The sequence below is a fragment of the Palaemon carinicauda genome, chromosome 8, assembly GCF_036898095.1.
Source record: "Palaemon carinicauda isolate YSFRI2023 chromosome 8, ASM3689809v2, whole genome shotgun sequence".
NCBI lineage: Eukaryota > Metazoa > Arthropoda > Malacostraca > Decapoda > Palaemonidae > Palaemon > Palaemon carinicauda.
Window position 1 is genome coordinate 110,935,943 of NC_090732.1, and position 14,039 is coordinate 110,949,981.

The window sequence follows — 14,039 nt, forward strand, 5'->3', positions numbered from 1 at the left end:
TTAAAGGGAGCAAGAATTACATATTCAACTAAAATATCTTATAAACTGTGAAGGGAGTATTAGAAACACTACTACAAAGACATGCAAACATATCAGTAATTCTTTCATATAATACATACAACAAATTTTGATAGATGCGAGTCTCACATCACAATGGATACATATACTGTATGTAGGCTATACATACATACATAAAATTACACACATGAATACACACACACACACACACACACACATATATATATATATATATATATATATATATATATATATATATATATATATATATATATATATATATATATATATATATAAATGTTTATATACACACACACACACACACACATATATATATATATATATATATATATATATATATATATATATATATATATAAATATATATATATATATATATATATATATATATATATATATATATATATATATATATATATATATATATATATATATATATATGTGTGTGTGTGTGTGTGTGTGTGTGTGTGAGTATTCATTAACGAGTTTCTGAAATATAGTAACATTTATGAAATGCCTCGTGTAATTGGTAAAGGTCTAAAGATAAGAACTTAATCCTGAACTAACGGTCTTGCCGGGATCCAAACCTCCCTGGGTCATATCAACTTTATAATCAGCAATAATATTGCAAAACAGCCTATTAGCGTCCATGCGGAGTCAGGCCATTTACAGAGCCATAATTGACATCTGAGCCAGACATTCTTTTGTGAGTATATGGGGAAGGACTTGGAGACTTGTTAGGAAAAGGTGAATGACCAGACCGTCTGTTGATCTGATACATCTGCAGGTCTCTGGATGACTGTTCAGTCTCATTCTGTGAGTCTGGTGACGGTGTACAAGTCAGGAAACTTATAAGCTCACTTCTGAAACTTGGAATGAGCATCATTAAAAATGCTATATGTAAAACATGCTCCAGTAATTGAAGATTATTAGAAACAGCCCTGAAGACTTCATGCTTTCCATAACATTTTTCATCCAAGTTATCTGAAAGCCAAACGCTATAGATTGTATTAGGGAAAGTGCAGATAATAAATGAAGAGGCTATTCCAATGAGAGTGATGGTGAGGCGGAATTCTGTTCTCCTCTTTGTTCTGTGAGTTGAAGTTGGGTTACTTAATCGGCCCATGGCAATGGCTACAATTAAACTTGCATTAAATATCACGAGTAAGAGACCAGGAAGCCATCGTATTGCTAATTCATTGAGAACGTAATATAGTTTGTGCCATGCTTGGTCGTTGTTGAAACGGTAAGAATCATAGATGCGAAAGTTCTCAGGTGTGCAATGTTCTATTGGCATTTTGTCGTCTTTGCACTCAATATTTACATTAATGAAGAAAAATAAATGAATGATAATATCAGCAACAATAGTAATTACATATCTTAGTCGGAGAATCTTTTCTGAATCCTGCTCTTTAAAATATTTGTAAAAGTAAACAGCTAAAAATCTGTCATAAGACAGAAAGAGCAACGTATAAAAATTAACTGTCTGCCACACTTCAATCATCGACCAGCCGAAGTGTCCGTAGTAGAATGCAGCTCCATATGAACGTATGTTGCAACCATTGGTAGTAATGACAATTGGGATATTCATCAAACACACGATCAGGTCAGACAGTGAGAGGGCGAGGAAGTACCTGTGGAAAATAAACATATACGCAATTGTAGGCATCCGTTCTCTAACAGTGGTTTTAAACCCAACAAATCATTGTCATCAGGTTCCCCGGTGGGGGCTCAAGTATAGAATACCAATGTTCTTACAACTATCTTTATATTATAAGACTAATTCGTAAATCCAATTCATTCTATGTTTTCCTCCCTCGGAATAAAATGTTATCCTTTTGGTGTTATTAAGTCACATTTAAATGGATAAGGAATTAAAAAGATTAAATAGCATCATATAGTGATTACTTAGAAACTAAAATTAGCCCATATAATTTGATTCATGGGTTTGGGCCCGGCTAGAGGCCTGAGCCCTGAGTGTAAGTGTGGTAATATGAAATCAAAGTTGGTCTTAAAAATAATAGACCTTAAGTTCCTGCCCAACAAATTTAGATGAGAATCAGCAGCTGAGGACCACACAGGAGAACAATACTCGAAACAAGGTAAAATTAAGAATTAAAACATTTCTTCAGAATAGATTGATCACGCACATATTCATCTCTTTGCAATTGCATGGTTACATATTCAATAACGTACGTTGATTCATGGGTTTGGGCCCGGCTAGAGGCCTGAGTGTAAGTGTGGTAATATGAAATCAAAGTTGGTTGGGTTAGATATGAATGGAGGTATAGCAGAAGGCTAAAGTAGGTACAATTAAGGACCGAAGAAGCACTGAAAAGACAACCGAGTAATGCACACAGTGGTCCGCCTTTAGGGAAGAGGGCAGATAATTGATTTGATCACAAACATATTAAGTGCAAATCATAACATGCCTGATCATGGCAATATTATTGCACGCACATATTCATCTCTTTGCAATTGCATGGTTACATATTCAATAAATGATATTTTGAAATGTACCAATGATCACCTACTTGTCTCTATGTATTCAATAATGATCCAGTGAGTATTATGATTTAATTTTAAGGTTATTATACATTAAATCTCGTGTGGTGTTAATAAGTCTCCTTATTCTAAGACACGGATATTTAAATAAAGTAACAGTTATTATTATTAGTAGTAGCTAAGGTACAACCCTAGTTGGCAAAGTAAGATGCTATAAGCACAAGGACTCCAACGGAGAAAATAGCCGAGTAAGGAAAGGAAATAAGGAAATAAATAAACAATATAAGAAGTAATGAAAATTAAAATGAAATATTGTAAAAGTATTAACAACATTAAAACAGATATTTGATTTATAAGCCATAAAAAGACTTATGCAAGCCTATTCAGCAAAAAAAAACATTTGCTGCGAGTTTGAACTTTTGAAGTTCTACTGATTCAACTACCCGATTAGGAAGATCATTCCACAACTTGGTCACAGCTGAAATAAGACTTCTAGAATACTGTGTAGTATTGAGCCTCATGATGGAGAAGGCCTGACTATTAGAATTAACTGCATACCTAGTATTACGAGCAGGATGGAACTGTCCGGGAAGATCTGAATGTAAAGGATGATCAGAATTATAAAAAATCTTATGCAACATGTATAATGAACTAATTGAACGGAGGTGCCAGAGATTAATATCTAGATCAGGAATAAGAAATCTAATAGACCTTAAGTTCCTGCCCAACAAATTTAGATGAGAATCAGCAGCTGAGGACCACACAGGAGAACAATACTCGAAACAAGGTAAAATTAAGAATTGAAACATTTCTTCAGAATAGATTGATCACCAAAAATCTTGAAAGAATTTCTCAATAAGCCATTTTTTTGTGCAATTACAGAAGACACAGACCTAATGTGTTTCTCAAAACCTAAAATTTTAAGTCACACAAAGTTGAAGAAACATTATCCAGATTCTGAGGAGCCACGATCCTTGACCTACTTACAATTATACTTTGAGTTTTGTTAGGATTCGACTTCATCCCCCATAATTTGCACCATCCACTAATTTTAGCTAGGTTTGTACGTTCTATATATTTATTAGTAAAACAAACATATATATATATATATATATATATATATATATATATATATATATATATATATATATTTATATATATATATATATAATATATATATATATATATATATATATATATATATATATATATATATATATATATATATATATATATATATATATATATATATATATATATATATAGAATGTTTCCATTAATCTACAAAGAGAGAGAGAGAGAGAGAGAGAGAGAGAGAGAGAGAGAGAGAGAGAGAGAGAGAGAGAGAGAGAGAGAGAGAGAGAGGTTTATATACTCACTTGTTAACAGGAACTGATCTCATTCTAGGTCTCATGAACACAATTATACATATGATATTGACAATACAGCCAATGCAGATCAACACTGGGAAAGCAACGGTGTAAGCTATGTGCTGAACTTGTTTCACGTATTCTAGTGGATAATCATTATAACTTGAAGTATGATTTGTGGAGACACTGAGTGCTACGCTGTTTCCATGATCCGTCATGTTTCGCACCCTAGTCTGTATGTTTTGGTCATCTGAGGTTGGTAATTTAGAAACTGTGGTAAATTCATAAGCATCAGTAAGATACGAGGTTTTAACAGTTGAATGACCACGTCCTTGACTCACGGTTAAAGCAACATCTCTATTGTGAAACGTAGAATTTTTCGAAGCCGAATTTGTTCTGTTTGTGTCAACTCCATTCGCCAAGTTATCATTGGTGCTTGCAAAAAGATCGTTAGTAGATGAAAGCAAATCTGACTTATCAGCTGATTCTGTTGATGATGCATATGTGGTGCCACGAAGAATACGGCCATCACTTGTGGTTACTGGAGATCGAGATGCAGTCCTTATCCCTGTGCTTTTATTGGGCACATTCTGAATGGATGGTTTACTTGAGGTGCCAAAAAGATTACCCACGTCTTCAGATATACTACTTGTCTCATGACTGGCACTTTCAAACAATGGATAGATTGTAGAGACGTTTATAGGTTCCGTAGACAGTATGGTGGATTTTTTATTTTGTAGTCCATGGTCTCCCAATGTATTATCACCAAAGACGTCATCTTCGGTGATTGTATGTTTAATCTCAATATCAAATTTTTCTGTTGTATAAAAAATCTGTTTGAGAAGTGTGGTCATGGGGGAGATATGATTGTTGCGCACGCCATTTGCATTTGCTGAACTAATTTTTGATTCATTCTGTTCCTTCACAGATGTGTCAGTTATGTTAGGAAGGGATGTGGTAAATGCTTTATCAGAGTGGCTACGCAAATCTTTTGGGACTCCACTGGAATGGTTGGGTGGAAATATAAATGCTGAGGTACTATTCTCCGTTACATAATCCTCAAAATTACGAGTCAAGTCAGTTGATGCATGATGGATAAAGCTATTAGCAGTAACGAGAGTTGGATTTCTTACGTTGCTTTCATTGCTCATCAAAGACTTTGCAAAAGCGATGCAATGCACCATAAATAAAAGTATTATTTTCAGTAGTAACTTCAAGCATGTGTTCATTACTGCCACAAATTCTTCCCACAGGAGCTCCCTGAATACTTGATAGTTTTTTCCTTTGCATTTGAGTAAACTTCTCAGCATCCATAATACTCACCCGTTAAAAGATTGTATTTTCTTCTAACTTTTAACAATCTGTAAACAAATGAAAAATATATTTTAAATGATATATTAGTAAAACATTAAGTGAGAATTCAATTCTTACCAATATTAACATCTTTTGGAAACTAGCAAATAGAAAGCAGGGTTCTTATATGAAATTATTGGGTCTAAATGGGAAGCAATTTGGTGCAGTCGAAAATCTTTAACATTATGCCCACAAACACTGTGAGAGGCAGCGACTTTCTCACAGCTAATTCATATAAACATAACCAAAATAAAACATTATAAATTTGGTTATCATGATACTTTTTAATAGTGACCCATGCAGCTAGTATGCACAGAGCATCCATGTAGCTTACTGATTACCAGAACAGAGTAGCAATGAAATAATGTTATTTGGGAGCGAAGCGAGCCATGGAAGGGCAATGACCATTTGACTGACGGCCAATCATAATGTTTGTGGGCGGAGCATGTTAAAAATTTTGGACTGCACCCAGTCACAGCCCTATAAATATTCAAGTAAGTATAATTTAAATTGAAAGGTTGAATAAAAAATCCAGATAAAGTAGTATATTAATTGAGGAGGATTCTTAAATAACTTGGCTTTACATTATTCATTGCAATATAGGCTAGTACGCCAAAACACGTCTTCTATATAAGACTATTACTTTAGAATGAAGCTTAATTATGACAGGTAGAATAATATCATATGGGGATTTATCAATTGATAATTTGACCTACTTACTAAAAGCACTGGGTCTGCTTCCACGGAGAAATATGGTAAACTAATACATTGACCATTAGCCTACAGTAGTTTGTCATAATAATAATAATAATAATAATAATAATAATAATAATAATAATAATAATAATAATAATAGGCTAATAATGAAAAAGTAAAACTTCCTAAATTTTGCGCATTCCCTTTAGAAAGTAACATAGCTTCGTATTAGTCTTTTTTTCACTTCACTAAGTATCTGATCATCCGTATTTGCGTGTACATAATTTATAAATACTAAATTAGGTATTACAGTGTCTTTGCTAAAATTGCTACTGCAACCTCTACGCCCTTGGTTTTCACTGTTTTGATGTTTACTTTGGTCTTCTTGGATGCATTGATATTATTCTGCTTTGTCCTCACTTCTTTCTATGTCCATCAAAATTCTCACATTTGTCAGTGTCCGTTGTATTGAACCCAACATTTTTGTTATTTCATGTAACAAGGTCGAACATAGGCCTACAACCATTTGGCGTTAGACAGATATTTATATTAAAGAAAAAAAAAGATAACATATTCCCTAAATATTGTAAACCTCTGAACGCTGTCCTGTGACGCCGCGAGAACCCTTTTGACGTAGATTTTGTTGCAATCAATAAAGTTAAATAGATCGTGTACTATTCAGTGGTCATCTAAAATGCGCATTAGTCCATATAGCTGTATCGTAAACTCATGCAATTATGTATTGAATATTGCACCAAAGTAGGCCTTCAAAAATATTAACATTTTAGATTTATCATTATTTATGCCTTTCATGTATTTTTTTTTTCGCAGAGCGTAAAACTCTCAGTGTGAAATGTCTTTTTAAAGACTGATTACCTCTCTGGGATGGATGTTTATTGTTCAAGATGGTCGACAAGCCACCGATTCAGCGTCGTGCCAATAGGACCAGTTAGGATTAGACCAAGTTTGTGATCTTTTATCTTTAAAATTGGTTTTAAAAGCGCTCTCTCTGAGATACTTTCGGTATTCACAAATATTTCTCTAGGCTATTCATATTTATCACTCCATTCTGTTTTTTTTTTTTTTTTTTTTTTTTTTTTTTTTTTTTTTTTTTTTTTTTACATATATATAACCTAACATTATCGGTGATACTGATGTTTACAGAGGCAATTAATCAACACTTATTTTTATATGTTTTCTCATATTCCGTCTTTTCAAAGTTCCTCAGTATTCTGTATATGATCCTTGGTGTATGATATAATTGTAATCATCCTTTTAAGAATTATATTGGGGTGTTATCTAGGAAGAAATGACAGGTTTATTTATATTCTTAATTCAGACTAGTATTTTTTTCTTACAAAAGATTAACCAAAATTTCCAAATTACAGGGTGCATTATTGCAAGAGACTGTTTGTAGTAGTGTATGTGTAGAGCTTACTGTATTTTTTTTTTTTTACGGCAGTTCCGCATTTTTCCCATTTGGGCTAGTCTCCCTATTTCTTAATTAATATTCTAGGCTCCTCCTTCAGCCAATACTCTTCCAACAATATAACATAGCATGATTTCCTTAGACTTTACCGGTTGCACAATAATCGAACATCATAGGAGAAGTAAAAATTTCAGTTTCGCTCACTCAGGCACTGCTTTTAAATATTTAAAAGCTAACATGGGATGTAGTAGTTGTCGTTGAAATTTTGTCTGTACCAGCAAGTGCAACCGTTTATATTTATAACCTAGTCTCTAAAACGCTAATCCTTGTACGTCCTTTAACTCGGCTTAAAATATGGTATCATATATCACTATCGCAGGAAAATAAAAATGACAGCTGATAAAAATACTGTGAAAATATAGCTACTTACTCTTCTCAAGTTTGACCCCTAATATATAGGACACTTAAATATCACACCACCGTCACTTCCGTTGAAGCTCACCGAATATGGCTCGGCATTCAAATTTCTAACGATGCGATAATGGCTCAAATGCAGGAATACTACGTGACAGTATGACATAAAATTGTATTTCAAAAGTCAAGAAAAATATCTAAAACACATTGTATTAGAAATATGACTTTGATAAGTACTGGTTATAAACCCTAGGCACAAAATATGTATTTCAAGATCTCGGGGACCGAATTTACAACGGCTATTTCAAGTGGTTATCAAATACTACAACTAACAAGAAATAGGCCTACTTGATATACGAGACTTTAGGTGTACACGAGAAGGCCTAAGCTGCTTTTCAGAAAATGTCGTTCAGGCCAACTTGATATTTTATAAACAGAAAGGCCTTTGGTTGGGAGTGTTAGTAATTATAGACCATAATGTAATAAAGGCTACGTTGAATAGTAAGAATTCAATGACTAGTAAGACATGTTAAAAAACAAAAGGTATTGTTATATAAAATGAAACTTTATAAGATCCTTTATACAAAACAGTTTCAAAGTGTAACACATTCAATTGATGAATTTTGAATGGCTAGTAAGATACAATTTTAAAAACAAAAGATGATATGCAGGCTATGCATTGAAACGAAATTTCTTCAGTTCAGTTTTTAAAGTTGGCTAACCACACTAGCCAAATGTTCACCAAGAGCCCAATGGCCGGTTTGTAAAGCAATGCAACTTTCTCTGGGTAGCTTACCAATCAACGCAAGTTATCCTTTGCACATTATGTATGCGCATTATTTCCTAGGCGATATAGGTAGTTATTTGGGAATTTTGTGTAATACTATTGGGCTTTAATTGAAACAAGTGTGTACTGGCATTTCATAGAAGTGGTTGGCTTGTTTAGAATGATTAAGATCACTGGCCATCGACCAGTAATTGCAGTTATATTCCCACATACGGGTTGCATTAGCGCAAGACCTCGTCGCTTGCATCTTCAGTGCAGGCCATTCTAAAACAAATGAACGAACGCAGTTAGGTGTAGGCTAGAATAAGAAGCCTGGTTCATCCATTTGCCGTAAAACTGTGGAGCAGACTTTATCGTCGTTGGTCTTATTGATGAAAATTTGTCTAGAAGTGGCTGTAATGGCAATTAAAAGAGTCTTGTTACGTTACTCACGTTCTTCCTTATTTATTGAACAAATATCCATCTTTAACACACACACACACACACACACACACACACACACACACACACACACACACACACACACACACATATATATATATATATATATATATATATATATATATATATATATATATATATATATATATATATATATATATATATATATATATATGTATATATATATATATATATATATATATATATATATATTAATACTGCAGCCACTACTAGGTCTACTGCTAATGATAGCCTAATGGTAATGACAATAAGATTATTCTCCCTGTACATCACTCAATAATAAGATAAAACAGTAATTATGTTTATGTGCAAACTTAAAAACCTAAAAAGTTCAATATTTCGGTTTACAGTATATGAATTTGTGGAAGTAAAATTATGATAAATAAAATGATGCCATCGGCCGAAAAAAAAAATTTAACGGAGTTGTCGTATGAGGAATTTGATAGAATTTTACTGTTATTTATTATATCCATAAAGTTCACATATTCATATGGAACACGCCAAAAGACTTCCAAATGGATAAGCAAGTTTCTAAAGTTTCTAGTGAATAGTATGCTTCGATTAGGACAAAGGTCAGAGAAGCCAAGAAAGTAACCTACTGTAAAATTAGAAACAAACCAAAGATAAACGAGATAAAAAAGCAGAAAATATTAACAGAAAAAATAAAGGCTTATTCGAATAGTATACCAGGACAAAATAGAGATAAAAGGCTTGGTGATTAGAGGAAGCATCGTAGCTTCCTTTGAGCCAGCTACTATATACAGTATAGCCTACTACTCACTTACACAACTGTACCTTTAAACATAATGATAATGCGTGATAAACAAAGAATGCCAAAAAGCCGTCTAAGCAAAATTTCTCATTTCTAACATCAAAAGCAGCAGTAGGGACGGCTATGGTATTTTGTCCGAGGCGATTTCCCCGGCCAATCTAGACCAACCAACCAACCAGCAATCTCATTTCAAGACTGTGGCTTCGAAACAAAAAGTAACACACATTTAGAAGTTTCCACGAGAAGGGAATGTTTTCATCAGTGTCTTTTTAACATCTTTGCACCATATTTTCATGCAAATAAAATGAAAACTTTTTGGATACTTAGATGACTTAAGTTTCCAAGAATGTAAATCTAATATCGAATATCAATAGGAACATCAATCTATATAATTTGCAAAAATAACATCTTGCCTGACAATGTTTGTGCAGAGAGCTTTGCTATATTCTTCAATGAAAACATTGATAAAATCTGTAGAGGTTTCCCCCAAAATCACTTGGAAGGACAGTCAGCTATGCCAGTGAAGGAGGGAAAGAAATTAATAAAATTTAAGGAAATAAATATGTGCGACTTGTTAAAGATTATGAGAGAGATGATGAATACATATGTGGAAACGACCCTTTCCCAAAGAGTTCAATAAGTGAAGCTCCAAACAAGCAAGTTGTATATAATATTTACCTGAACATAATTAACCTAAGTATATCACAATCCTGTTTTCCTAGCTGTGAAAAAAACTGCGTTGATCAAACCAATTTACAAAGGAAAAGGTGATGTAAACGAGCTATATTCATATCGGCCCATTTCAAATTTATCTTACATGTCAAAGCTTATTGAAAAAGTCATAAGTGAGCAATTATGGGCGCATATTGATGAGTTAGAGGTATTCCGGAAAATCAATCGGCCTACAGAGCTAATCATTCTTCAGAAAATACCTTATGCTCAATAATGAATGATATGATTGGTCTTCTTGATGAGGGAAAGTGTGGAATTTTGATTATGTTAGATCTTAGTGCTGCTTTTGACACTTGTGCACGAGTACTTACTTGACGACTTAAAGTCTATTGGAGTGACTGAGGAAGCACTGAAATTTTTACGAAGTTACTTAGTGAACAGGAAGACTATTGTAGAAGTTTCTGTAAACCGATCCAATGAGAGAATTCTTATGAAGGGTGTACCACAGGGTAGTGTTCTGGGCCCTATCTTGTTTAACATATATACTATCGAGCTATCACACATCTTGAAAAAACAAAAAGTGGGTTTTAAACTATATGCAGATGATACTCAGTTTTACCCCTCAATTTCAACAATACAAGATACAGAGAAGAAAATTGATGAGATAATGACTGAAATAAAAACATGGATGCAGAGAAAAAAGCTCAAATTAAATGATGATAAAACAGAATGTATGTTCTTTGGCACAAAGGTGGCTTTGAAGAATTACCAGTTAATTCAAAGTATAAAAGTTGGTGATGCTGATGTTGGGATTGTGCCTGTTGTGAAAAATTTGGGTGTACTGATAGATTGTAATTTGTCAATGAGGGACCAAATTGTGAACACAGTGGAAGTGTGTAACTACCACCTGAGAAACATAGCATTTATTAGAAAATATTTAACAGAGGGCAGTACAGAAATTTTAGTGATGAGTCATGTAATATCAAGGCTTGATTATTGCAATTCTCTGTACTACAAATTGCCCAATACACTACTAAGAAAGCTTCAAAATGTGCAAAACCGGGCGGCTAGATTGATAAAAGGCATTAAACTAAGGGAGAAAATAACTCCTGCATTGATCGATCTACATTGGTTACCTGTTAAGGCTAGAATTGAATTTAAAATTTGCTTGTTGACTCACAAAGCACTTACAAGTGATAAGCCTAAATATCTTCGTGATTGCTTGGTCCCCTACCCTGAAGTTACCAGCGCCGCTGTAAGAGTTAGACATGCTGATGACCCACATAGACTATTCGAAATTAGTGTGAATCATGCAATAGGAGGAAGAACGTTCAGTTGTGCTGCACCGAGACTCTTTAACGACCTTCCTTTTGATGTCAAGAATAGCAATAATGTGGCAGCTTTCAAGAAAAACTTGAAGACTTATCTTTTTAGAAAGTGTTATAACAGTGACCTGAAAACTATTAAGCCTGAATACAAATGCTAGCGAAATAACTGATAACGATACAGAGCAAAATATTAACTGGAAATAAATTATTTTTTTTCACACACCAAGGCCCGCGTGAACAGATCTTTAGTGTCTGATGGAGGGCGAGAAATAAACCCGTAAAAGTAAAAAGTAAGTAGAATAACTGATGACAATGAATCTAGACATTTAAAACACAGAGATTTCCTAGTGTTACATTTAATGTAGGCTATGTGCGAGTGTGATATTTTATAAACAACCAAACGATTAATATATATATATATATATATATATATATATATATATATATATATATATATATATATATATATATATATATATATATATATATATATATATATATATATATATATATATATATATATATATATATATATATAATAGAGAGAGAGAGAGAGAGAGAGAGAGAGAGAGAGAGAGAGAGAGAGAGAGAGAGAGAGAGAGAGAGAGAGAGAGAGAGAGAGAGAGATGAATACCCTTACCATTATAGCATGCAATGAACTTCTGTAGTTGTGACCAATATACAATAATTCCCACCGTTAAAATTTTTGACTTTCAAAGACGCACAAAATCCAGGGGACTCTTCACTTAGACGGGCGACAAACTAACTGGAGACAACTCTTCATATTCTGTAGCTCCTTTTGGACGGATATTACGAGCGTGTTTCGATAGAGAAACTTCCTGCAAATGATAAAGGATTTCTGACTGTCGTCCTATTCTTAGAGACAACACGAAGGGAAACGGATGCTTTTAATTTCAGAGAATTTGAAAGATTATCTCTCTCTTGAGATAAAAAATGGACCCAGACGTCTCCCTTCTAAAAGAGAAACTTACAAATAATATATATATATATATATATATATATATATATATATATATATATATATATATATATATATATATATATATATATATATATATATATATATATATATATATGCGAAATTTTATGATAAAACATTTGATTATACTTTGGGGTGGATTCAATTCTAACCACAGTACCCAGGATTTTACATCTCTTCATAGATGTTTCGTGCCACTAACGCGCAATTTGTTAAGACACTTGAAAGAAGTGGGGATCATTAGGCATATACATAATTTATCTTAAAATAACCTGATTCAAACATCTTTACCCATATAAAAGATTTTATCAAGACCTTACCATCATTGAGTTTGCAAACAGAAATACTTCGATAACCATTGGTATTAGCTTGCCAATTCATAACGTCTAGTGGTTCATAAATATGATACATTTCTGTATGTATATGTATAATATACTTAAGTACGTTACTGTGCTCTAGTAGTTAGCCTACAGATAAGGGAAATTTCTTGTTAGTTTCTGCATAGATAAAAAGGATAATATAAAGAAAACATCTAGAAATGGGGATAATTTAAGTTTTATTTTTTAATACTCAAATTTCACTTCTTCGGGATTACCACTATATTCTAATTGCCTAACTGAACCATTTTCTTACACAACCAATTTCAAGTCTTACTTTCATTCTAATTCAACAACATTGAAAATGTTGATGGTAATAAACAGTATTTAAAATGAAATACCTAACAATTCAGACACTCAATGACATACAAATGTGAACAGGCAGCGAAGGAGTGATTTAAAATCTGTGGATTCAGATCCAGCTCAAAATCCTAAAAAGAGTTTAGAATATCATAAAAAAATAGTATAATAGTCACTAGAAGAGTTTAAATGTTTTTTTTTTCCTTGTTCAGGATAGGCAATCTTGTAAGAGTCGTCTGAGTCGATGATTTGGGATTTTAAAAGCACCCATGTTGTAAATCGTTAGATACATAAACGTCTATGTTCTAAGGCAGCCAGTGTTCACTAGCCCAGTTAATTTATGCTTATGGCTGAAGATAGCTCATCTCCTGAGTCATTAGAGGAGTTGTCAAGAATGTGATAGGCCTTGCTCAATGGCAAGCACGAATAATGGCGCAATGTACGTTGTGGAAGCGTCCGTTTCTGGGAATAAATGATATCGAAAGGATTAATTAAAGAACTATCTGACAACTTTGAGTTACAGCAGAGATATCTTT

The 14,039-nt window shown here is 33.2% G+C and overlaps 1 protein-coding gene across 1 annotated transcript; it reads right to left on the reverse strand.

Annotated features, from left to right (window-relative positions):
- Window positions 1–511: 511 nt before the first annotated feature.
- Window positions 512–12,583, reverse strand: LOC137644941 (uncharacterized). Its single transcript, XM_068377818.1, has 3 exons — window positions 12,467–12,583; window positions 3,923–5,274; window positions 512–1,672 (listed from the first exon to the last, which is right to left on the reverse strand). Exons 2-3 carry the CDS (start codon window positions 5,221–5,223, stop codon window positions 679–681), a joined length of 2,295 nt encoding a protein of 764 aa, XP_068233919.1. The 5' UTR covers window positions 5,224–5,274; window positions 12,467–12,583; the 3' UTR covers window positions 512–678.
- Between the last annotated feature and the right edge of the window lie 1,456 nt (window positions 12,584–14,039).